At 36.6% G+C, this 25,129-nt stretch overlaps 1 protein-coding gene across 1 annotated transcript in view; it reads right to left on the reverse strand.

Annotated features, from left to right (window-relative positions):
- LOC137391708 (furin-like protease kpc-1) overlaps nucleotides 1–25,129 on the reverse strand; it is a 34,895-nt gene that overhangs the window by 2,920 nt on the left and 6,846 nt on the right. The window contains exons 7-16 of the mRNA XM_068078239.1: nucleotides 17,564–17,652; nucleotides 17,047–17,219; nucleotides 14,311–14,453; nucleotides 11,735–11,905; nucleotides 8,714–8,935; nucleotides 7,494–7,679; nucleotides 5,115–5,230; nucleotides 3,887–3,984; nucleotides 1,789–1,924; nucleotides 797–865 (exon numbers count right to left, since the gene is read on the reverse strand). Coding sequence (XP_067934340.1) covers nucleotides 797–865; nucleotides 1,789–1,924; nucleotides 3,887–3,984; nucleotides 5,115–5,230; nucleotides 7,494–7,679; nucleotides 8,714–8,935; nucleotides 11,735–11,905; nucleotides 14,311–14,453; nucleotides 17,047–17,219; nucleotides 17,564–17,652 — 1,403 coding nt within the window. The remainder of the gene's footprint in view (nucleotides 1–796; nucleotides 866–1,788; nucleotides 1,925–3,886; nucleotides 3,985–5,114; nucleotides 5,231–7,493; nucleotides 7,680–8,713; nucleotides 8,936–11,734; nucleotides 11,906–14,310; nucleotides 14,454–17,046; nucleotides 17,220–17,563; nucleotides 17,653–25,129) is intronic.

Genomic DNA, 25,129 nt, shown 5'->3' on the forward strand with positions numbered 1-25,129 from the left:
ATAAGGAACTAGTTGAGAGCTGTGACTCATCTTGATCGAATCAGAATGATTCACTAAATAAAATTGTTTATAACGCAACTCTAAGATCAATCAGACTATATTTGTTGAACTTATGCTAGAGTATGCAGGAAGTTGACACACCTCCCTTTCTTATAACGCTAGAAACTAGAACACCCAAACATAGAGATACCTGAATGTTAAATTGTAAAGCATTTATAACTTCCTCTTTACAAAATAATACACTTTTATATCTGGATGCTACAAACTGAACTATTTTAACAAAAACGCATCCTCCTCCGGTTAAACTAAGTAAGTGGTTCATGACGGGTATGAGTTGATGTTTTCCCATATATCAGGGTAAAACTACGTAACTACAAATAAAAATACTGTGTCCTGACTGACCATGATAGATTTTGTGCACTCAGAAATGCTAGCATACTTTTTTTCAAACTTCATTGTTATTTTTGTACACATCGAAAGTCACGTGAACGGCTTATTTTTGTCTGCTAACTCACTGATGGGAGAAAGGCGAGAGAGAGAGACGTAGGCGAGACAGTGGAATAAACAGAGTAGGGTGGTCAGCTCAGACAGACCATATTTCAAATCGGACATATGAATGGGCAGGGCATATGTGCTTGCACCGGTCTGACTGATAGATTCCCAGTGCAGCCGTAACGCGTCAAATACCTTGCGGTTACTTTCACTATGAAGATATGCCTCTTATCCGAGCATTAATCAAAAACTTTTCCAGTTATAGCACTTAGCAGTATCTCACAATCATTCTTAACAATCTTACGTGCTGTTTTCTCCTCAGCTTCCACATCTGCTAACGTAGTTTGCTCATCCAGCCAATCAATGTCGTCACCTGAAAGATTTATGGTGATAGGGCGTAAATGACCTGACATCAACGTGTGAAGAAAATCTACAGTGTGTACACCAACATAACAACATACAGGCGATAATCCTTAACTTACAAGGTAGATAATCCTTGACTTACACGCTAGATAATCCTTAACTTACTCGATAGATAATCCTCAAAATTTCATCTTGTTCACAGCTGCTATGAGAAATGCTATGGCTGACTCATGCATAATATAATATGGCAACTCAAAGTGAATTTGACATTAGATAGAATATGTCAATAAAGAGAAGCCAAAAACCTTCTTGACGACGAGCTTGCATAAAATTTTAGTAAAGATTATCAGAAAGAATCGGTATGTTTCTATCATATGCAATGTTTTTTTATGTTTGAGGTGATCAGACTGCCAGGATGTGTCAAGATTTAAATCAAAAAACCTTAATTGCAGTTGAAATGCTCAGATCAAGTGAAAGTGCGATTATGACATGTATGGTTGCAAAGAGACCAACAGAATAGAGACGCATAACGCTGCAACTTGTATGCAATAGCTGATATCAACTATAGCAACAATAGCAGCTAGTGACGTAATTTCAGCACATATTTTGCTTCTGAGTGTTTTAACAGTGACCAAGTTTTGTCGATGTTAATTAACCTCAAACAGATCATCTCAAACATCTAAAACAATTGCGAATGATGGAAGAATACCGATATTTTCTGATCAGATCCACTAAAATTTTGTGTAAGTTTGCCCTTAAGATGACTTTGACATGTGATAGATTATGTCGAAGCCCGAGATGATTGATTGAAAACAATGATTACTTTTACGGAATAAGTGCTAAAGAAAAAGAAATAGGACACGAGCGATTAAAAAGAAAAGGTAGGAGAGGAAAGTGTAACAGAAAGGAAAGAGAAGGAATAGTTGCATTTACCTTTAGGGTAGGAGAGAAGTTCAGGAATGTGGTTAATAATTGGTTGCTCATTCGAAGCGGTCTGGTGCTGTAAAGGGGCTGTAGTGATGAACGTCTCCAACTTGAAGGGATGAATGTCAACCTCTACAGTCTCAGTCTAGAAAATAAGGATATTTGGAGTGAAAGCTTGACCAAGGAAAGCTGGTATTGAACGTGTTGAGTGTCAAACACTATGCGCTTGTCCAGAGTATGTACACCAAATATAGTGATTATATTATAGTAACATAAATGTAGATATCCAGAAGGTAGATATCTCAGGTACAGTTATTGTATTTCATTATATCTCTAAGAAACCAATATTCAATAATCAATATTCATAATGGTCTGTTTAAACTAATATTACTGATCAACTAATATCCATGAATTTTATCTAATAGCTACAAATTTATATTTAATATCTACTGTATCTATGCACATATATCTAATATCTATGAATATATATCTATTATCTATGCATATATCTAAAAATCTGAGAATATATATCTAATATCTATGAATTTATATAATGATACACACCTAGCTACAAAGCAAGGTTTCAAGGAAAGCCATAGTTCAAATTACATCATGCTACGAATTTGAAAATCGTCAACACCTACCCTTCAGCCACTACTTTTATTTTCCTTATATTGCAGCTGCCGTCGACACAAACATCAACGCTGTTGTTATTCAACACGCTATTATTAGCTATTATTGATTTTATAAGTAAAATAATTAGCATCTACTAGCATCCCAGCCACTATCAGAATCATAACCTCCTTCATTGCTAAATGATAAAAAGCCGTCATCAGATCCGTGTTTGTGCGTCTCGCCATGTCTTAATATTAGTTTCTAGGCCAGATATTATTTTTCCTATATCTTATAATAAATAATATGAATAAAGCACACCGCAATTGAACATAATTATTTCAGACCAGTGATTTTATTTATTAATTTATTTATTAATTATTAATTTATTTATTTTAGTGATTCAATTTTGTAAACATTTAAACATTTCTGTGGCTTCCATTTCAAAGAAAACATCAAACTAGCCTATTCAAGTTTAAAATTATTTGTTGTTCCTCTCATTTATTAACTGATAATACGGTGATTATTTGTTGTTCCTCTCATCTATTAACTGATAATACGGTGATTATTTCATGAAACACCTGTAACTGCATAGTAAAATAAAATATAGCACAGCAGACCTAAAGGAGATATGAATAACTATTAGTTTCTTTTGAATGAACTGCAAACTACAATCACTTGCTTGTCGAGTTTGCTTTAGGAGTGTTATGAATCTTGTCCACAAGTGAACACAACAATGGCATGAGAATGAATCAACAACGCAAATACAAGCAAATCACCTACCGTATATCCCACATATAACCCGATCCTATAAATCGTAACACGCCGCACGTACCTATTTAAGCAAAAGGTTGCGGAAATGGAGCGGCTTTTGCAGGCTTAGTACAAAATGTTTCGGATTGGCGAGTAGTTTTTTTTATTATAGCTATTTCTTTACGATGATCAGACACCTTACAACTATATAGGTTTCACAAATTTTAGATTAATGAACATTTGATGATTATCTATTGGACAATAGTATATAAGCTGAAAATCTTAGTTTGGTAAATATTTTGGGTTTTAGAATTAGCCTATATGCGAGGATATATGGTAATATAGCAATAAGAGCAACATCATAGCTAATTGCAGCTAGAGGCCTGTAATCTTATTAGTTTGGTCAAATCATCCAAATATTCCCACTCGTAGCTGCCATCAAGTGATTTGACATTGTCCAAAATAGAAATCCTCTGCGTACGTACATACGTGATCTAAAGACCAAATAAACATCAATAAACGTTACTGAACAAAAATTTAGTAAGAAATCCATGATTGTCAGGTCTCGGTTCGGTGAAGTAAAATTAGAAACATCGACAGCCAGAGTGAAATCCTCCATAAAAATAATACATATAAATTTGGTTTATGAAAATTTGGAGATTTTCCTGTTACGGATCTGACTCTCTGTGAGTGACACGCTATCTTCCTACCACATATGAGGTAGAGCAGTGAGGATACTAACCTTTTCAAGAGGAACTGGGGCAGTTGGCGGGGCTTGGATAGGGTTGGTGGCAGTTCCATAGAGAACTAGTGACCAGTTGTTGAGACGGGCTCTCTTGCCTGCGAACAATATTTTGATCTAAACACAGTCAGACACCAAACTACTATCACCTTAACATACAAATATTTCAACAGAGTAAAATTCCAGCAATGATTTGGCTCCACACGCAATGTTATTTCCAACATATGACGTTCAAAATCTCTTGACACGTTAGAACTCATCAGTGAAAGTGGAGAGCCTGATCAAATCTTTACTATAATAAGAACCGCGTTTTCCGTCTGTCCAAAGCCATACTAGAATCGTTAGGAAAAAAGATCGCACCGCACAGGAATAGAACCCAGATTTTCAGGATATTCAGATTCAAAACCAAACATTACTACCACTACACCACTCTAACACCTTATTCCATCGAAGAATAATTGTGCACGTAGTTATTACACATGACGATTTCTCATGGCGCAGCGGACTGTCAGCATGCTAGTTAACAATAAAAAATAAAATAAAAATTATAAAAGTATACAGAGTAAGTTAGTTGAAACAGTACCTAGTCTAACTTACAGTAAGTTACCCCAAATCACTCTAGCACTGAACCTACTCATGGCTGAACCTACACTTGTGTTCACCTGCCTCTAAGGGAAAGTAACGATAAAAACCTCCTTTACTAATTAAAATTATTTTATACTTACTCCTTTAACTTAGTGCTCACTTAGTTTTATATATTAAATTGTTTGAACGTTATGTGCAAATATCTGCTGAATTTATGACATGGTTATGAAATGGCTTTAAAACTGGATCGAATTAAAGAATTTGCTATGCATTTTCACAGGAATATATGTTTCTACATACAAAGGATTTATCATACAAAGCTGGACAAAAATGGATTAACGTCATATGCAGAGGTTTGACTGCACCATACAACGCATTTTGGCAGGTAAAAAGTTCTCAGTTCCATTAAAATCAGAAGCCGTTTTGCAATTCTCTTCAACAAGCCAATTAGATAACACAAGTAGCTAAGAGACAAACTCTCTTTCAAACTGTTTGTAATAAACTTTTTACTTAGAAAAAAAATTCTAATAAATAAGTTGGCCAGTTCTTGTAATTACCAAATTTTTTTTAATTTCCATGATGGTTCCTAGCTTCAAATCAGGAAAATAAGTCATCTGTTATAAAGTCATGCATTTTTCCTCACCTGCCCTGTAGCCATTAGCTATCTCAAGAATCCATTCTCCCTGACTCGTCTCACCCCAATTGTGCGTTGTAAGGAAACCCCATTCATTAAAACCTGTGCGGGAATTGTCATTAACCCTGTCAAACAGCATTATTATAGATTACATCAAACTACCGAGAAGTCTGTCGCTGTTAATGGAGAAAAAATAAACCGACAAAATGAGGAAAACTTTCTTGTAGCAGAAATAATGCACCAATATCTACCTAAAGCAATATTATGTCAAGGCCAGTAAACAGGCGTATCATTTGAAACCGATGTACATTTATTGACAACACATTGAGCTGAAACCATGCGGTTAGTGTGTTTTTAATGTTGTCGTGATAGAAAGGGTTTATACTTATATGAGGTAACGGAATTAGCTTCCATGAAAACTTACAACCTATATCAGACATTCAGATTTCCTGAAAGTTATTGCAACTTTATATAATTGGGATTTCTATAATATTTTTGTAATCTTATAGGAAATAATATTGGGGTTACAAGGATTTACAAATGAGGGCTGAACAGCAGCTATAAGTAGTTAGTTAATAGTTGTGGCATTCATTGTACCAGCTCTAGTGTATTCCTTACACTCCAAGCCATTCTTCAAATGTCTTAATATCGGTGTTCTTGGTGCAACAAGAGAAAAAAAACTTCATGAAAGGCATTCCTTTTTTTACAAGCAAATTTAGACTGGTGGGAAATAAAAATCTGAAACTTTTAAAAATAAAGCCCATGATAAAAGGCAAAATATAGTCTCCAATAAAAGGCAAAATATAACCTCCAATAAAAGGTAAAATATAGCCTCCAATAAAAGGCAAAATTGGTAATGTACATATATTTTTGTGAAATTTTTGGCTAAAATCACATAAATTCTAGTTAAACTCATCCTGCTCAAGACAAGATGCTTTACTAAATAAGACTAATAAAAATGTACATATTTAGCTTGAACAGCAGTTTATTGTAAATTACATTCTTTTTTACACTGGCTATTGCCATCTTTATAAATCTAGTGTTTCCAGGATACAACTTTTAGTTTCGACAAACACATTACGCCTATTGTGAGTGAGCATTTAAGATTTCTTTGACGAATCCAGGGAGAACATATCAGGTTACACAACGTAATTAAATGAATTGCAATTAGAGATTTTAGATTATCCGCCACAATTAGTCCAAAGACAATGGAATACTTGAGATTACAAACCAGGTAGACCAATGAGGAGTTGTAGAGCTTTGTTAGCAAACACAATGGAAAGTTATTTTGTGAAAACAGCTTTAATTGGATCAGCTTAACTTTTTCTGACTATTAAACAAGAATGTACCAGGATCTTGTAGTTACAGAGCGATGCTAAAACAATGGAATGCTAAAACAATGGATTGTTTTGGCATTAATAACTACGCTAATCAATAGCGTAGTTATCTCCTCTGTCCCATGTTTTGATAGGTTGACAAGTACAGAGTATGATCTAGCTCGTGCTTGTAATAATAAGATTGAAAACCGACTTACATAAAATGTTAGATTTTATCAGAAAGTATCAGTATTTTTCTATCGTTTGTGATTATTTTTAATGTTTGAGATGATCTGACTGCCATGATGTTTCAAGATTAGAAACGACAAAACTTGATCGCAGTTAAAATGCTCCAAAGAAAAATAGGTGCGAAATGACGTCGCTAGTTTATATCGTTGATATCGGATATTGTATTCAAGTTGCAGGGTTACGTGTCTCTATTCTGTAGAAAACTATAGAGGTCATGATTGCACTTTCTCTTGATTCGAGCATTTTAACCGCAATCAAGTTCGGACGATTTCAATCTTGAAACATCCTGGCAGTCCGATCATCTCCAAAATAAAAAAACACTATTGTAAATGCTATTCAAATACTGATACTGATGGTTTCAGATAAAGTCTACCAAAATTTTGTGCATGTTTATCTTTAACAAGCAAGTCTCTGTAAGTGCTCTAATCCATGCAACAACCACTCCTAATCCATGCAACAACCACTCCTAATCCATGCAACAACCACTCCTAATCCATGCAACAACCACTCCTAATCCATGCAACAACCACTCCTAATCCATGCAACAACCACTCCTAATCCATGCAACAACCACTCCTAATCCATGCAACAACCACTCCTAATCCATGCAACAACCACTCCTAATCCATGCAACAACCACTCCTAATCCATGCAACAACCACTCCTAATCCATGCAACAACCACTCAGGCTGAAAAAAAAATTACATCTATCTCTGCGTTGTGACCATGTGTAGATTATCCAGCAATCTATATCAGCGAAAAGCCTCTCCTGATAACATATGTACCGCATCACCAAATTGACGAACGAAAAAGTCACACCTACCTCGAAGTAAGGAGACTAGAGCGAGTTCCAGACGGTGATGTCAGCCATATCTGAAGGTCGCCCCGCCAAGAGCTAGACAAGGTAATCTTAGCCTGCACATGCTCTAAATACCGAACCTCCTTGTTACTCCCCTGACAACCAGCGGTAGTTAGCCTCAGAGTTCGAGTTTCCTTGGGCATTATCAATCTACACAAAGTCATCAAGGCCACTCTTAATGTTACAAAAAAGACAGCAAGCGCAAACAATGGTTTGTTTGACAGACTGAAGCAGACGAGAGACGAGATAAGTGTTATGAAACACTAGCGCTAGTATCAGCCTTCTAACAAACGCTTTGCAAAGCACACAAGGCGCGGCGGAAAGCTTGAGCGAAATCTCTAAAATAGATTTATGTTACGTTGTATGATGCTTAAAATATAATTTACTTAATATTTTCATAATTTATATATTATTCAGAGTTCAGCAGTCTATTGCTACTAAACACTCTTTGAACATCATTTTAAAATTTACTCACTGAAAATCAGCCCAACAATCACGGCTAAGTGACAGTTGTAACATTTCTGGAACCTATGAACACCCAGCCTTCAATACAACAGGCAACTACAGCGAATTTCTGTGAAATGCAGTGAAATGCAAGAAATGATATTGGATGGTTGGCATGTGATTGTAAACAAAAAATCTTTGCTTAGTAATAAAAAGAATAAAAATTATTTTATAAACAACATAAATATTTCATTAAAAATAGCACTTTCTAAATTGATACGAATAAAGAATTTTCATGAATGCAATGAAAAAGTCATATGAGCGCAGCTCCCATTTTATATCCAGTAATTGGCTGACAGGTAAACTACTTGTTTTAGCTATCAGTCATGTGACCAGCCCTTGTAAACTATTCATTCCTCTTGCGACCTGTACATCAGTCTGTGAATTTAATACATTTTGGATAGAGTAATAATCTTGTTGAAGGCAAAGAAATAACAAGTCATAAAAATACCTTATAGGTATGCAGTTATGATAAGCATGGAAGATATCGCCACAGTATTTGCATATGCTTAGAAAGTGGTCAGTAAAACTCTTATCAATTCCGGTCAAAGAAGAGAGATAATAGTTCCTGCCCTCAGCTTCATACACAGCAATTTCCAAATATATTCATAATTAAGAATTGCCTCCCCCTTATTTAGACACTAATATTTGCATGCAATAACATAGCTAAGAAATCTTACACCATTTTGTCGGGTGAAGCAACTTCGCACACATGCTGTTCAGGAATATTTGTCCAATTAGACGCTATCTCCACCATTTTCTTCGCATTCATCATGCCAAACCCAAAGTGATGGCTAACTTCTCTTCCAGCACCATTTTTTATCCAATCGTCAGCGTCGAGACCGGCTGAACTTGCTCCGAGCACCGATATATACTGCACGTCTCTCCAGGTCAGAGATGGACTACAGAACAAAAGGGTGGTTTGTTGAGGTCAGCATTGGATGCTGCCGCGTATTGCTGAGGCAGCATATGACACAGATGCCACCTCATTTCATTACTCTCTTATCAATAACCCATCAGCAGGGTCCATATGTTTCGCCAATTGAATAGAATTAGCGATAAGAGCCTGCAGTGAAAACCATCATGCCAGGACAGCTGCACGCAGCGAATACATGAAAGGGATGATGGGTCCCAAAGGAGACAGCCCTAAGAACGCTTTTCCGCTAAGAGTGGAAGAGACAGCATCTCAAGCAGAGGCGAAAGGACAGACGGGAAGGGACTCGCCGGTGCAGTCAATCGAGTTACAAGCCCTAGGAGTGGAAAGCTAAGACAAATAGTATAAAACAAATGAGCTTTGTTTGCAGAAAGTGATCGCAATCAAAGAACGTGCCTTACGAACCTGTTAAGGAGCCGAGCAAAGAATCAACTGCTCACTCTATTGTTTAAAGCTACGTCTTTTCATATTGTGTGACTACTAGGGGGTCATATAAATTTTTAAAGGCAATTGAAAAGTAAAGTGGTCCATTCTCTTTGTGTTCCGAGTATCTGATGACGACGGAGTAACGGATTACAAGACAAATAAAATATCTCGATTCCATAACCATGCTTTACCGGCTTCACTACTCTGTTTGAACTCGTCATATTTCCAACAAAATAGGTACTTTTGCAACTCTTGGAATATATTGCCAACAATATATCGTTTTCACGAGACTAGCTCGAGAAATCGTGTCAATAACTATAAAAATATTACAAGACCAATATATTTTCAGTGAGTTATGTGATGATATGAAGGCAGCAATATTGTAATTGTAAATTTTAAGCATTGTAGTTCGATGCCCTCACCTTGTTCTCCTATCGTAATACCGCAGAGTTGGTTGATATTTTTAATATTACATCTGGATAAAAGCAATTTTGTTTTAGGCTGGCGGTGCTGAACAAAACTGCCATATAAACTAAAGAACAGAGGTGTGCACTGCCTCATTTTTCAAATGTAACAGCCTCTTGAAGTACAAAACAGCCATACAGAGACAAGCCAGATGATGGCTGACTCCAGGAGTGCTCCAGAAAATACTTTTTGTACAGACCAGGCTTAACACTAAGTGGGCCATGTAAACAACATCCCTTTGTTATAACTTAGTTGCACATCTACTAATTACGTATTGCATCATAGTTTTAATGGTCCAATTTAATGCACCGCATTAAATATGACACATATTAAATATAAATATCAACATACTTGATATTTCTTTTAGCGTGTTTCAGTCTTTGTTATAAATGTTATATCTGCTAATTATACACTGCATCGTGGTTTTAATAGCCCAATTCAATGCACCCACATTCTGCTAAACAAGTAAAGATTCGGTGGTACCACAACAAAAACTAACCACACCCATTTATCATATCAAAAATGCACTTATACATGACACGTCAGAAACACAGTAGAGTAAACTGTTAGGAAAATTGTCAATTTTTGATACATCTTATTCCGAAGTCTTTTTAAAATGTTTTATGTGAGAAAACAGACTTCAAGGATAAAGCTAAATATTGCTAAATTTTGATTAAAGCTGATTTGGTATTCACGTATTTGTCGGAAGAAACTGAAACCAGCTAAAAAAATAGTTATTTCTCGTAAAAAAAATGATTCAGGACATGATTTCCTTAGCAAAAACTTTTCTTGGTCAATGGATCAGCGGCATTTATTAGGGCGATGAGAGGGGCAATTAGCCCGATGAGTCGCCACGGCTATAAGATTCGATTGATATGTAAGCGACGAGTCAGTCAGTATTCCAGGGCACAAGCGCCGCCCGTAATGACCATCAGAGATCAATTAGATTTCTCTTGCCCCTTGGTCTGCAAACAGGCTAAGGGCAAGCATTTACAACTCCATCATACTCTCATCTATATTACGGCGTGTACAATTAGACAGAGGCTTTGGGGACTCCCAACAACATTTAGCGATAATATTAATCACTTTAGTGCCTCTGCTATGAAATATAAAGTTATCAAACTTGCCAAGTCACAACAATGGCTGCTGCAGACGAGAACAGGTGGATGGTCTGAATAGATGGCAGTTGAGTTGATACACAAGCTCTATTTAATGACCTGACTGAGCATGATGGGAAGGTTTTACAAGCCAGAACTAATAATTCTGTTTTCCATCAAGATGTAGATGAGAATGGCAGCGGAGGGGCTATTAGAGGGGCTATATGAGAGTAATCCATGAAAAGATAAAGCATTATATATAATCAATGGCATTCAGTTATGGCATGGCATGTTCTTAGGCAGCAGATTTCAAGAATCAAAACGCTGCCTCTGAATGATTGATTAGTTTTCATACTGAAACATTAGTTTTTTGTGAACATGGGTCTGTAAGGTAAAAGCAATGGTACACTGTTGATGGAGGGAACTTCGAATTGATACATTTTTGCATTCCTTTATAAATCTTGGTTACCGTATATAACAAGCTGAAATTTTAAATACTATCAAATTACATTCACGAGCAAAATGTAATCCACAGAGATAAGTGGAACGGCGTTACGCCTTTACTTCCTTCCAAGAAAAATATTTGCGTGGTGAGCACCAGAAGCGAAGCGCGGCGAGGAGAACCACTGAGCAGCCGATAATCCTATGAGATTAAAGTAAACGCTCGTGTGAATCTAGCAAACGCGCCACTCCCTCGCAGTTATAATAGATGGAGCCTTCTTACTCTTACATAACAGACCACCACCCTTCATTCATTCTTCTCGCTATACTGGGCTTACTTTGCCTGAAGGGTGAGGGCCACGATACCAGCGGCTAGCGGGGCGCTGGCAGATGTGCCTGTGTGTAGACTCGTACAGCCACGCCTCAGGTCAGTGGTTGTGATCTGTCTCTCATCATTGCCTCCGCTGCTGAAGGTCGATACAAGGGTAGAAGAGCACGACTCGGAGTACCTGAAACAGACATGGTCCAATTTTGACAAACACCATATGATTTTCGTTCAGTCTGCGGATGCTTCTACCTACCGAAATCTACCATCCAACCAAAAATTTTTCAACAACTGGAAACATGCTTCAATTTCTCTTTTTATATTTTAATTTTTACTATAATAAGAGCTGTGTCCGTCCGTCTGAAGCCATGCTCAGAGGTCAGAGGGTAGGACCAAAATATTGCATCACACAGGAATCAAACTTGAATATACAGCTTTGCAGCGAGGCACACTACAGACTAATAAAAATAGGAATAATTGTGCACATACTTACTACATGGACTGCCAAGGCACTAGTCTTAAATTTTGGCAAATATTTGAACTTTCAAAGTTAGACCTCCGAACTATCAACGCGCTAGATTTTTCTTCCATTTTATAAATCCTTTCATATAAGGCACATTTGGGGGCCCATACAGCCTAAAAAATTCCTGGCCGCCACATTCATTTGGAAACCCTTATATGATAAAACCACTATTAAATATTAAATGAGCGGTGTAAAAGACATAGAACTCCACTTGCTGTTCAATACATTTGGGTCATCCTATGTAGCAATAAAATCGTCTCATCATTTTTACTGTTTGCTTTGGTTGCAAAAACTCGGTTCAGAATGAAAACAGGCACATGATATTTAATGTAGCTGCCTTAATAAACCAGCAAGACATGGAGCACACCCTTTGTCAGTTTTCAGATGAAGCGGCCAACCTTTCAGACACATACCATAAGTTCAGGGAGATCTAAACGCAGTTCAGAGCTAATTTCATTTCTAATGCTATGCTCAGTGAAACGAGCCAATTTCGCTTGCCCGTGTAACGATGAAACACCAAAAATAAAACTCCTATAAAACTCTATGAAGAGAGTGCATTCTCGAGGGTGTTCGACGCTGTTTCAACTCATCCAGACTCATTTAGCTAATCAGTGCAAATTTTCCTTTCAAGGACTATATCATTGCAAGCCTGCATCAACATTTCGGTAGTAAAATCTAATGCTCTATAATGGTGCAGTCATAGAATCTTGTCTATTTTTACAACACATTAGAGATATAACAACCTTGTAACATCATACAGGTACCAAGTCTAATATACTTAGTTATTTAGGGCTGAAAGGTGTAGGCCCGTTGTATCAGCTATAATCATTATACAAACATCCATTGCATTACGACCCACTTTGAAACAGTTTAAAGGTTATTAGAGTTTATAAACAACGAAATATTGTATTTTTTTAAATAAAAATACATATAAAAATATGAGATTGTCGATGTATGATTGTTTGCGCTGCATAAGTTTATATGAAGCAATATGTCTGGAGAATCAAACTATCAGGGTGAACATTTTTTTGAATCTACGATTGAAAAAGACATGATGAAAGAAATTTCAATGTTACTTCAAACTGCAAAATTGTTGCAAAATTTTTAGTTCTCATGCCGTACCTACTTTATAACAACCCAGCAAACTTGATAAATCTGTAGACTAAATGCTATAGATCAATGTTTACTATAACAGGGGTCGTGTCCATCCGGTCAAGGTGACAGTGAGAGTGGGAAACTTCCAGAGTTTGAGACTTTCAGCGTGGTAGACCGTCGCGCTAACAACTACACCTAACAACCACACCTAACAACCACTCATGACTTTAGGAATAATTGTACATATAGTTATTACACCCGGTTATCTCTCACGACACACTAGACTGCTAGTGTTTATAAAGATTGCATGATCATAAAATAGGGCACTAAATAGGTTAAACTCTCCAAGCCTTCTAAAGAATATGGCTAGAATGAATCATCAGACATGATCTTACAAATGCAATTTAACCCTCAGCTATGCACGGTCATGCATGATCATGCAAGGTAATTAAAGGAACTCTCGTAGTATGCCGTCAGCTTAGCAGTGGAGGAAAGTCATTCCTATAAAATATCTACAGAATGGCTGCCCGCTGCCAGCTGGCATGATAGCATTATCAGCTAGGGTGAAGCCAGTCTAGACTTGATGTTCCAGCAAGGCTTCGACTCACTCAACAAATTATCCTCGCCTGCCTCGAGAGAGCGATGAAAAACAGGGAAGTAGAAGATCAATAAAGATCCGATAAAAACACAAAAAACAAATTATTGTCTATGATGCTGAACAGAAACCAAACATGTCTTAGCTAAGACAACAGCGATTGAAAGTGACATTATGTCTGGTGAAAGTGACCCTATGTCTGGTGAAAGTGACCCCATGCCCAGTGAAAGTGACCTTATGTCTGGTGAAAGTGATCCTATGTCTGGTGAAAGTGACCCTATGTCAGGTGAAAGTGACATTATGTCCGGTGAAAGTGACCCTATGTCTGGTGAAAGTGACCCTATGTCTGGTCAAATACCAACTCGGCTCAACTTACCATGGTACATCGCCTTTCTCTGTCGCGCTGCTAACAGAGAGCGTGTAAATGCTGTTAGTATAGCCATCGCAGTTGCAGTTGTCATGGTGACTCCCTCCGTTGCCTGAGGCCCATACAAATATTGAGCCCTTTCCATTTCTTCCCTAAAAACCAAGCATTGCTAATTTAAGAATTACGGCTAGTACATCAACAATATTTCAAAGCACTTCTATTATGAAGCAAAAAAGTAATAAATGTTGCATTTAATTTCATAATTCAGCATAAGAACAGAGAAGAAAAAGAGAATCTAATATGAAAAAGGTAATTTAAATGCTATAATATAGCATTTAAATAATATATGATACTATAATATCTGATATATATTTTAATATAAGATTAAATTAAAATATATACCATATATTGTAATATATGATACTATATTGTTATTTTAATATAAAATTATATTTTAATATAATCTTACATTAAAATATTTATAAGATTATATTATAATCATACTATAATCTTACAATATAAATTATACATAAATATTATATTAATGTTATCTTATAATATTTATATATAATTAATCTTTTAATATATGATGTTATTATACATATTTGAAAAAATTCAATTTTCAGATGTAGTGTGTATGTGTGTCTGAGCTAGATAGAGACACTAACCAATATTAACAATGCGTCTGGTCTAGTGTTTTAAGCAAGATTATTACTCATGAGAACTCTACACGTGCAGCTACATCATTCATAGATTAACTAGAATTAAGCAAATAACTCTCACCATGATATATTTATAACCAGATAATCCCAATGAACTGAGAAAGTGAGTGCTTCTTCAACATACAATACGACTATACCACTGACTACATGAAACAATGAATCATAATACGGCCGTTAGAATTAAGCTGAGGGCAGGCCGGACCAGTGGACTCAATATCAATTACATATCGGTAGTCTCAGGTCACCAGACTTTCAACCTATGACCCAGCCATCCAGGCATGCTTGGTCAGGTGACGGACTTGCTTGTCAGATGTCATCATTGCTTAGGTCACTGTCTCGTAATGACTTGAGAGGAAATTACATTTCTTCTGCCAGCTATCACGAGGCAGGGATCGCTAAACATATTATGGAAATGTTTACTTTTCCATATCCATTTCCATAAACATAAATATTTCCATAACTTTATGGAAATGGATATGGAAATTTTATTTTAGAAATATGGAAATGTTATGGAAATGGAAAAAATATGGAAATGAATTATGGAAATGTTATGGAAATGGAAAAAATATGGAAATGAATTATGGAAATGTTATGGAAATGGAAATAATATGGAAATAAATTATGGAAATGTTATGGAAATGGAAAAAACTATGGAAATGAATTAGGGAAATGGAAATAATATGGAAATGAATTATGGAAATATTATGGAAATGGAAATAATATGGAGATAAATTATGGAAAGGGTATGGAAATGGAAATAATATGGAAATTATGGAAATGAATTATGGAAATTTTATGGAAATAATATAGAATTGAATTATGGAAATTGTAACATACACGTAATCCAAGATATAAACAGAGGGGAGTTATATTGTATAGACTAGGCTACATGAATAGACAATGGTAATACACAAACAGCTAACATCAGTGGTATTACAGAAACTATTAAAGGGGTCTGGAAGAAACTAACTCAAATTGTCTCTTGCTCGGCTACATGTATAGACAATGGTAACACACAAACCCAGCTAACATCCGTGGTATTACAGAAACTATTAAAGTGGTCTGGAAGAAATTAACTCAAATTGTCTCTGGACTTGGCTACATGTACGGACAATGGTAACACACAAACCCAGCTAACATCTGTGGTATTACAGAAACTATTAAGGGAGTCTGAAAGAAACTCTCAAAACATCTCAAATCATCTCTGGCTTAGTTATAGGCAATGGTAGCATACAGTTTTGATGTTGCCTGGACCCTAAATAAAGTATATTAGCAAGCAAATATCATATTCATATTATATATAAATTAATCACATATTCGGGAAGAGTTGACGATTGCACACACCCACACACGCTCATTTGACACGCAAGCGCGCACACATACGTACACACCAGGGATCGCTAAACATATTATGGAAATGTTTACTTTTCCATTTCCATAAACATAAATATTTCCATAATTTCTATGGAAATGGATATGGAAATTTCATTTTAGAAATATGGAAATGTTATGGAAATAGAAAAAATATGGAAATGAATTATGGAAATGTTATGGAAATGGAAAAAATATGGAAATGAATTATGGAAATGGAAATAATATGGAAAGGAATTATGGAAATATTATGGAAATGGAAATAATATGGAAATAAATTATGGAAATGTTATGGAAATGGAAATAATATGGAAATGTTATAGAAATGGAAAAAACTATGGAAATGAATTATGGAAATGTTATGGAAATGGAAATAATATGGAAATAAATTATGGAAATGTTATGGAAATGGAAATAATATGGAAATAAATTATGGAAATGTTATGGAAATGGAAATCATATGGAAATGAATTATGGAAATGTTATGGAAATGGAAATAATATGGAAATAGATTATGGAAATGTTATGGAAATGGAAATAATATGAAAACGAATTATGGAAATGTTATGGAAATGGAAATTGTGACAAACACGTAATCCCTGTCACGAGGTGAGCTCTCTGGAAGAGAACCTGAACCGCATTCTTGACTCACCCAGAGCACGCCGTCTCGAAAGGCCTTTCTCGCGAGGGTCGCGGGACCATCGACTGTTTTACCATCATCGTCCGGACCCCACGAGGCGCTGTAGATGTCGATGTGATCTCTTCTGAGGCTCAGCGACATCGCCTCAACGGAATCTGTTACGTCTCCGTCCAACATTTTGATTCCTGAAAGACAAGTAGAAATTGTAAACAGTGTGTTTGTTAGGGACAATCTAATAGAACTACCAGTGAGTACTCAAAGTGAGTTGATAGTACCATTTGAAGTGAGTTGATAGTACTATATAAAGTGAGTTGACAGTGCCATTTGAAGTGAGTTGATAGTACCAGATAAAGTGAGTTGACAGTACCAGATAAAGTGAGTTGACAGTACTGCACAGAGTGAGTGAATGATATTACATAGGGAGCTTGTATATACATGTATGCACTGAACAGTAAGCTAGAGTTTGATAATTTCGAAAAACATTCTCAATGATATGAAAGCATCGGGTGGTATAACCTTAACTACCCACCTCCAATGCTGGCCTCATAAGCTACACCGACACCACAGGCAGAGTTGTTAGCAACTGCTGCGACTTCTCCAGCACATCTCGTGCCATGTCTGCAATGCAAGAAGCCAAAGGTTACCAAAATGTCTGATAAACATGCAAAAAGTGATATTTTTGAAAAAGAAGAAAAAGAAAGACAGGTCATTGCTGTCGGTCTGCTGACAAAATACAAAAAACAAGCGAGTAGTAAATGCATAAATAATGGCTCTTGTTCTATATTTAGACTGTTGTGGAGACTTTAGAGACAGATAAAGGTGACTGATCTATAGCAACCTAACTCTGGCATATTGTCAACCTTCATGAAAAAGTTTAATAACAAAAAATATTGCGATAAAATAATTATATATTCTAAAAGTAGTGCATAAAAAACCAGCAGAACAATAAACTACATTTAGGTATAAGTAAAATGCTGATGTCTCAGTACCCAATATAGCCTATTAGTATCTTCATTTAGAAATGAAACCTACAGAGTGAATGAAGGTGACAACTCGACATTAAAAACAAACCACGACTGCAGATTACTTACTTAATAACTGGCGAAGGTGATTTCATTAACCACAAATCCTTCATAGACCAGACAAACGATAAAGTATTAAATTTTAATACTCATTCTATGCTAGCTCCACGCCTTGTTGAGTCATAGTGCTCATTTTTACACATTTTATGTTTAGGGTACTAAAGTAACCTTCTACAATAGTGCTATCACCACCACAAAGCTACGCAAAAATATGAAGATTTTAAGAAGGCTTATCTTTTATGATCAGTTATTGAAGAATGGGTCCTACGATCTGTCAGTTAATGATTTAAATCTGTAACACCCCAAGATCTTAATTGAGTTTATAAACAATATGTGGTTTGCATTGAATACCATGCATTGAAATTTTGGCTACAAACATTTGTCAGAACTTAATATAATTTATTGAAATTTGAAATTAAACCGAAATCACAACCACCGATCACTAATAAATGGGAAAATGTGAACAACTACAAAATATCAATTAGTTGCAACCATAAAAGCGACTGTCAAGGGCTGTTAACTGTCAAGGGCTGTCAACTGTCAAGGGCAATAAAGAATGTATTGCATTCATAAATTAGCTCATAACTCTGTGTAGCTCTCAAGTTATGGATTTCTGCTTACATATCATCTAATAACAAGGTAAAATACACCCGCCAGCGCTTCTATGAAGGATAACGCCTCCTGAGAACAGCATTTCTATAGGACTGAATTCAATCCTCCACCAAACCAAGAGACAGTATAACAACTGAGCCACTCAAGCAATGCTGCAATGACTTTGAGACAGTCACAACGAAAATGCAGCATGTTAACTGGTATGCTCGTAATGCCCAAAAACTTCTTCATACTACCGCTATGTCTCCATGACGCGGTTAATCCTGCAAGATGGAAGCAATAAAAATTCTCAACGCAAGCAAGTTTTGCTACTCGTAATTTTTTACCGAATGTTTCATACTTGCAAAAATAGAAACGGCACTTGCGAATGATGCGTGAGAAAACGTCGTGCAAGGCATTCCATTTTAACCTTGTCTACACTTGAGTCGTTCTTATTTCGATTTAGGCAGTCCCAAATGCGCCACTATGAGCTTTGGAGTAAAAATTTTTATATCTTTTAACAAAGATATAAAAACCCGCATCAACCCGCAACATGAGAATGTTCAGTGAAACATCACAGAACTCAACAAACGCACACCTTCAAGTCCGTGTCATGGAAACAGCAATTAAGGCAAGCATCTTTCACAGATCCACATGTACTTCTACTTGGAGATATGATCATATATTGCATATTCATATAGACCTTTCATTTCTAGTTAACATATACCTGAATAAGCATGTGTATAAATACAATTGCAAATGTACAGACAGATATCCGGCTATGGCGCAAAGCTGAAAATGAATTAACTATTATAGATAATGCACAAATAATGCATTTATTTTTGGCGACATATCAGGGAGGTTTGTGCATCTGGGCTCAATTGTCGATTAAGCTAACACACCGATGGAAAGTGGTAGGAGTTAATCATCTCAGTAATTTAGGATCCACTAGAGCAGACAAAAGGTACTTGAGGACTAGATAGCCTAGTGGCAGTCTAACTCTTCAGGCAGCTATTAAGGAGCCGACACACAGAAGTGATGTTAAAAGAGTCAGGGTAGATGACCGAAACCTACTTGAATCCTGTTGGGGAGATAGACAATAAGCCAGTGAGCTAGCGAGTCAACATAGAGGATCGTCAAGTTTCTCTACACGGTGAGAACAACTACCATGCAACTCACCACAGGAAACTAGATCGGGAAAAGTCAAAAGTGAGCAAGGTTTTTGAGAAATTCATTGGGCAAGATATTCGTGTGGCATTTGATTAAGTGCATAATTGACATAGGCTGTGATTGAAACACAAAGTAGACTGACTTTGATGTCTATTACTAGAAGAACGATTGCAGAACATTAGAAGGACGATGATTAACAACTATTGCGTGCTTGCCGCTCAAATAACACGACACAATGGCTGACTTAGCTGTGTGACTCTTATGTTTTCTTCTGGAACAAGTTTTGTTTTAATCTATTCTGAGAATAAAAGATAGCATTGCCAATGAGCCGGAAGTAATTATGTCTGTTCAGAGGAGGCTTGGAAAGGCTTGACCGTTATTATAGTTGACAATAATTATGTGCTCACAAAACAATCTAGGACATTTAGAGGCGGCATGGCTCACAATTCCCAGAGCTAGACTCACCACAACCAAAATAGTTTCTCTATGATATATTGGCTATATCGGAGGGCCTAAGTAAAACAAGCAGCTGTGTGTAGTGCCGAATGCCAGCAGTTGACAAGAACATTCCTGATTCCAACAGCCGTGTTGGAGTTTATCTTAATCACTATGTTTCTATTGTGCCGATGATACGGATTTGGAATTGTGCGCACGATGAGTTACCGTGTGATAAGTACTTCAATTGACACTCGCGTGTTGCGGATTGACATTTATACAAAATATATAGAATTCTGCATCAGAGGTGATAGCTTGTATTTCTGTCTCGCTTAGTAGCTGGCTTTCCTAAAAAGAATTGACTGAATTTTGGAAATTGAATAGCTTGTGCGTCATTCGCGAGTGCCATTTCCATCATTCGCAAACATGACACATTCGATAAAAATTTGCAAGTAACTAAAGTTGCTTGACTTTCTGTTGTTACCATCTTGCGATGACACAAACTGCGTCATGGAAACATAGTGATTGTTGACATGGAGAGATGCGGAGTATGCATAGCATATCAGCACTTTCAGCACATTCAGCTGGAGTCAGAAGTTGTCAGAAAGCAGCAGTGAGAAGATACTGTATGGCAGGAAGCTTAGACTAATCGGGAGAGTTAATGGGAGTCAACAAGCATCATAAGGCAGGAGCAGATGGCCAAGAGGAATAAGCAGAGGATTAATATTTGTCAGCACTCCAGTCACCTAAATGTTTCGATGATCATATGAGCTGATGAGAGGGCAGACTGTCAGATGTAAGCTCCTTCAGTCAAGGAGGCAGCAATAGCTGACACTCAGTGTGCAAAGACAAAGAATACCTGATGACATTTGGAGATTATCATTGTTTCAGTCAAGTCTCAATGCCGACTGCAACAAGAGCCTAGGAAATTCTTCAATGGAGGAATTAAGACCTTTAGTGAGAAAGATCCCCTCATGAATAATAGCCTTTAACTGGTCATGGTTGCAATTTCTAGTCTCTTTGGAACAAAGTTTCCATGTTTCCAAGAATAGCATGCGACAGCAGACAAGCTTAAAAGACCAGTCAGAATAGATATGGTGGTATTCGGCAAGTAAAAACTGGAATAATGCAAAGATGGTATCTTTTGTAAAAAGAGAGGAAGTTCAAGAATCACAGATTTTAAATGCTCAGAAGCCCAATGATCTATGAAAAAATATCATGCACAGAGTATGAGAAAATGGAGTGAAACAAAAAAATAGGGAGAAAAAGGAGAATAAAATTTAAAGATTTAAAGAGCTGAGAGGGAAGCCATAGGGCAGGAGGAAAGATGAATCAAAATCTATAGAAAAAACAAGCATTAAGAAATGAGAGTGGAAGGTTAAGTAAATGCCAAAAAAATGGAGGAAACGAATGTAGGTCAAATGTGAAAAAGGAAAAAGAAGGTGAGAATGAAGTGTATGAAGAATACAACAGAATTAGCTTGAAGCAACGGCAATCCAGTTGCAGCAGACGAAGCGGTTTGCAGAAGTGAATGCCTTGATCTCAACGAATACAAAGTTGCGATAAGATAAACAGTAACTGTAAACATGGCTGTGGCCAATCACCCTAATTGCTCTTAGATCACACCTCTCGGGCCCAAAGCCTCATTTGTTCTGACATGCTTTGTGAAGCATTTCACATTTCACTGCATTTATCCCTAACTACCCATGGGTCCAATTACCATTAGCAGCAAAGGTATGTCAACGACTGCGGCTTGATGATATCTGCAGAGATACCTTGTTTTATAGTACCTGCTACAAATTGCCAGACACAGTTACGAGCTATCAACTATAAAGTATTCATCTAACAACATTGGGAGATGTGACATCCTAAATTCCGCAAAAAGATATTCTGTGCTGGACACCTGCCCAATTTGCTGCATGAAAGAACAGCAAAAAAATGATTGAAATCATTTTGTTTGCTGTTCCTTCATGTAGTTTTCCAGCACAGAATATTTTTTTATAATGTTACAAAGATTTTGTAACATTGTGTTTTAGAACACATATTTCTCAGAACGCCGCACGCTGTGTTAGGGTATTAATATATCCATCGTGAGCAGACTCTAAGTATGCCTATGAATGAATAATAAATTGTGTACATGTATATACCATTGTTAAGGGATGTACTGGTATAGCGAGTGAATAATTATCAAGCGTACCATGATGTGTAATATAATGTAGAGTGTATGTCCAAATATTTACTATGCAGCTGTAGATCGTACAATGAAGAGGAGTACCAAGTGTATCAACTAATATGGAAATACCTAGTATTATTTATACACAACACGCATGCAAATGCCTATTTAACCATCTATGTATAAAGTTGATGTGGTCAGAGATCTGTTAGGCTAAAACAGTCGTATGCTAGAGCATATATTCCTATTAGCCATTTTTAATTTGTTCCACAACTCAAAAACTGAAAACACCGCCTGAATGAAGGTTTTAGGTAAAAGAAACATTATCGTAATTCTAAGCTTGGAATTTACAACACGTAAAAAACTTGTCGTGAATTCATATAGAAATCTCCAGCATAAATATCTTGGCCAGAGAACTTAAACCAACTTAACGTATAGATTTTTCTTTTCATTTTATTGGCAGTTCTTATGTCTCTAAACTACTGCTCATGAAAGTGCGGATGCTTCCAGAAACTTCGAACATCCATTTTGAAAACTACTTCAAGTGTGAAGTCAAATATTCGCTGAAAGATTACATCACATTACAAAATTTTCTAGTCAAAGCAATCTTTTACAGACTCTATAACATGCCATGTGCGGCGTGAGCAGCAACACATGACACGCAGCGATGCATGCATACGTGTAATACGTAGGTAGCAAACGTTACAGCGATGTGGTCACCGGTTGACTGACTACCGTAGGATAGAGTCATACCACTAATTACATCTGATAAGGTACTCAATTATGGAATCAAGGAATGTGTTTGAACAAAGCGAACACGAGATTCTCTGAAGTTTCTAATTTGAAAGTGACACCAAAAGAAGGCAAGCTATTTAACTGCAAAACACCAGCTATGTAGCCATATTTCAAGCTGGAGAAGATATCTATCACCTTTATAACATATTCAAGTAACACATGGACTACGAAATGTGAACGATGGCGAATCAAGGACAAGGACTGCGCTATAAGCCTTGAGGTGCGAACACACTAAACGGTTTTATCGCGTGCGTCATGAAGACCGCGGATATATCGCTGGCGCATGCCTAAACACACTTCAGCGATTTACCAGCAAGCCATAACTTCTGCACACTCACAAACTGCCAATAAAATTCAGTATCATTAGTTTCTTCAGAGTTATTAATGACTTCAAGTCAATATGGCGTCTTCTAGGCAACGACATAATTAACTTCGGCTTTTGTTATTAGGCCTATTCACGGATTGTACACTACAAGAAATAAAAAAAATGACTCTTGTATTTTTAACATATGATTTTTATATATAGTTTACTTTATAATAGTTGTTTATTTTTAATATAATAAATATTTACCATTATCAAGATGGTCAACCTGCGCAACGATTGACTCCCAAATGTTGGTTTTCAACTGGGATCCTTTGTAATTTTTGTGTGTTGTGTCATACAAGACTAGGTGTGCTTTTATTAAATCTATGAACAACTCGATGTTCATTTTGATGATGTTTCAATCGTAACTAAATAGCAAAATTTGTTGCTGTACGTTGGTGAACATCGATACAAAAAATTACCAGCCATAAAATTGCATTATGGGAAAAACCAACTACTCGAAATGCATTTCACGAGCGATAAAGTTGTGCTAGAGAATGACTGGCACTATCGCTCTGCATGAGCTCGCTGAGCGAGTTCTAGCGCAAATTAGCGCCATGCAGCGAGATATCGCACTAAATATAGCCTAGTGTGTACCTTTAGTACCAACTATACCATCAACTAGCTAGTCATGTCAACAGTCATCTATCGGTTTAATGCCGGTAGTGTGGCTCAAACACATCGCGCTTTGCTTGTAATACTTTTGTTTGTATAAAAGTGAACTTACACCATTGAAGTGATCCAAATGAAATAAAATTAATATAAAGGTAAGATATCAAGCTTCAATTTGATGTAAGTTTTGTCTTTGAAGACTCAGTCCAGAGATATTATAGTTTGAATGAGATCCTGTCTCATTCATTTAGAACACTAAGATTTAAGCAGAAGGGTGATGTAGACATCTATAGTTGCACTTCAGCAAAGAGACATATTACGCTGCAACTTGAAAGCATTAGCCGATATCAATAATGTGAGAGACATGCTGCCGCGTAACTAGTGACATCATTCTGAAACATATTTTTCTTCGGTGTTTAACTGCGATCATGCTTTGTCGATTTTAATCTTCAAACATTCCGGCAATCAGATCATTTTAAACATCAAAAACAATCACGAATGATAGAAAAATATCAAGTAATACTTGCTGATAAGATCTACTGAAATTTTGCGGAAGTTTGTCTTTAAAAACAACGCTTAACCCTTCTTAGCAGATGAAACAAGCCTAAAACAACACGCCACAACAAAAGGATCTAAAATCAAATGTTCTGAACATGTACTGTGATAACCTCATGTACAAGGGTCATAGAGGTCACAGAGGGAGTTGGATGGAAGCGATTTTCACTGGCAAAGCAGGTGTCTGCAAGCAACCAGGGAGTAATAGCAACGTAACAAAAGGCAGTAGATATAAACATCACGTACCATGTACAGTAACTCACATCTCATATAGTAACTCACATCTCATATAGTAACTCACATCTCATATAGTAACTC

Source organism: Watersipora subatra, chromosome 3 (assembly GCF_963576615.1).
Source record: "Watersipora subatra chromosome 3, tzWatSuba1.1, whole genome shotgun sequence".
Classification (NCBI taxonomy): Eukaryota; Metazoa; Bryozoa; class Gymnolaemata; order Cheilostomatida; family Watersiporidae; genus Watersipora; species Watersipora subatra.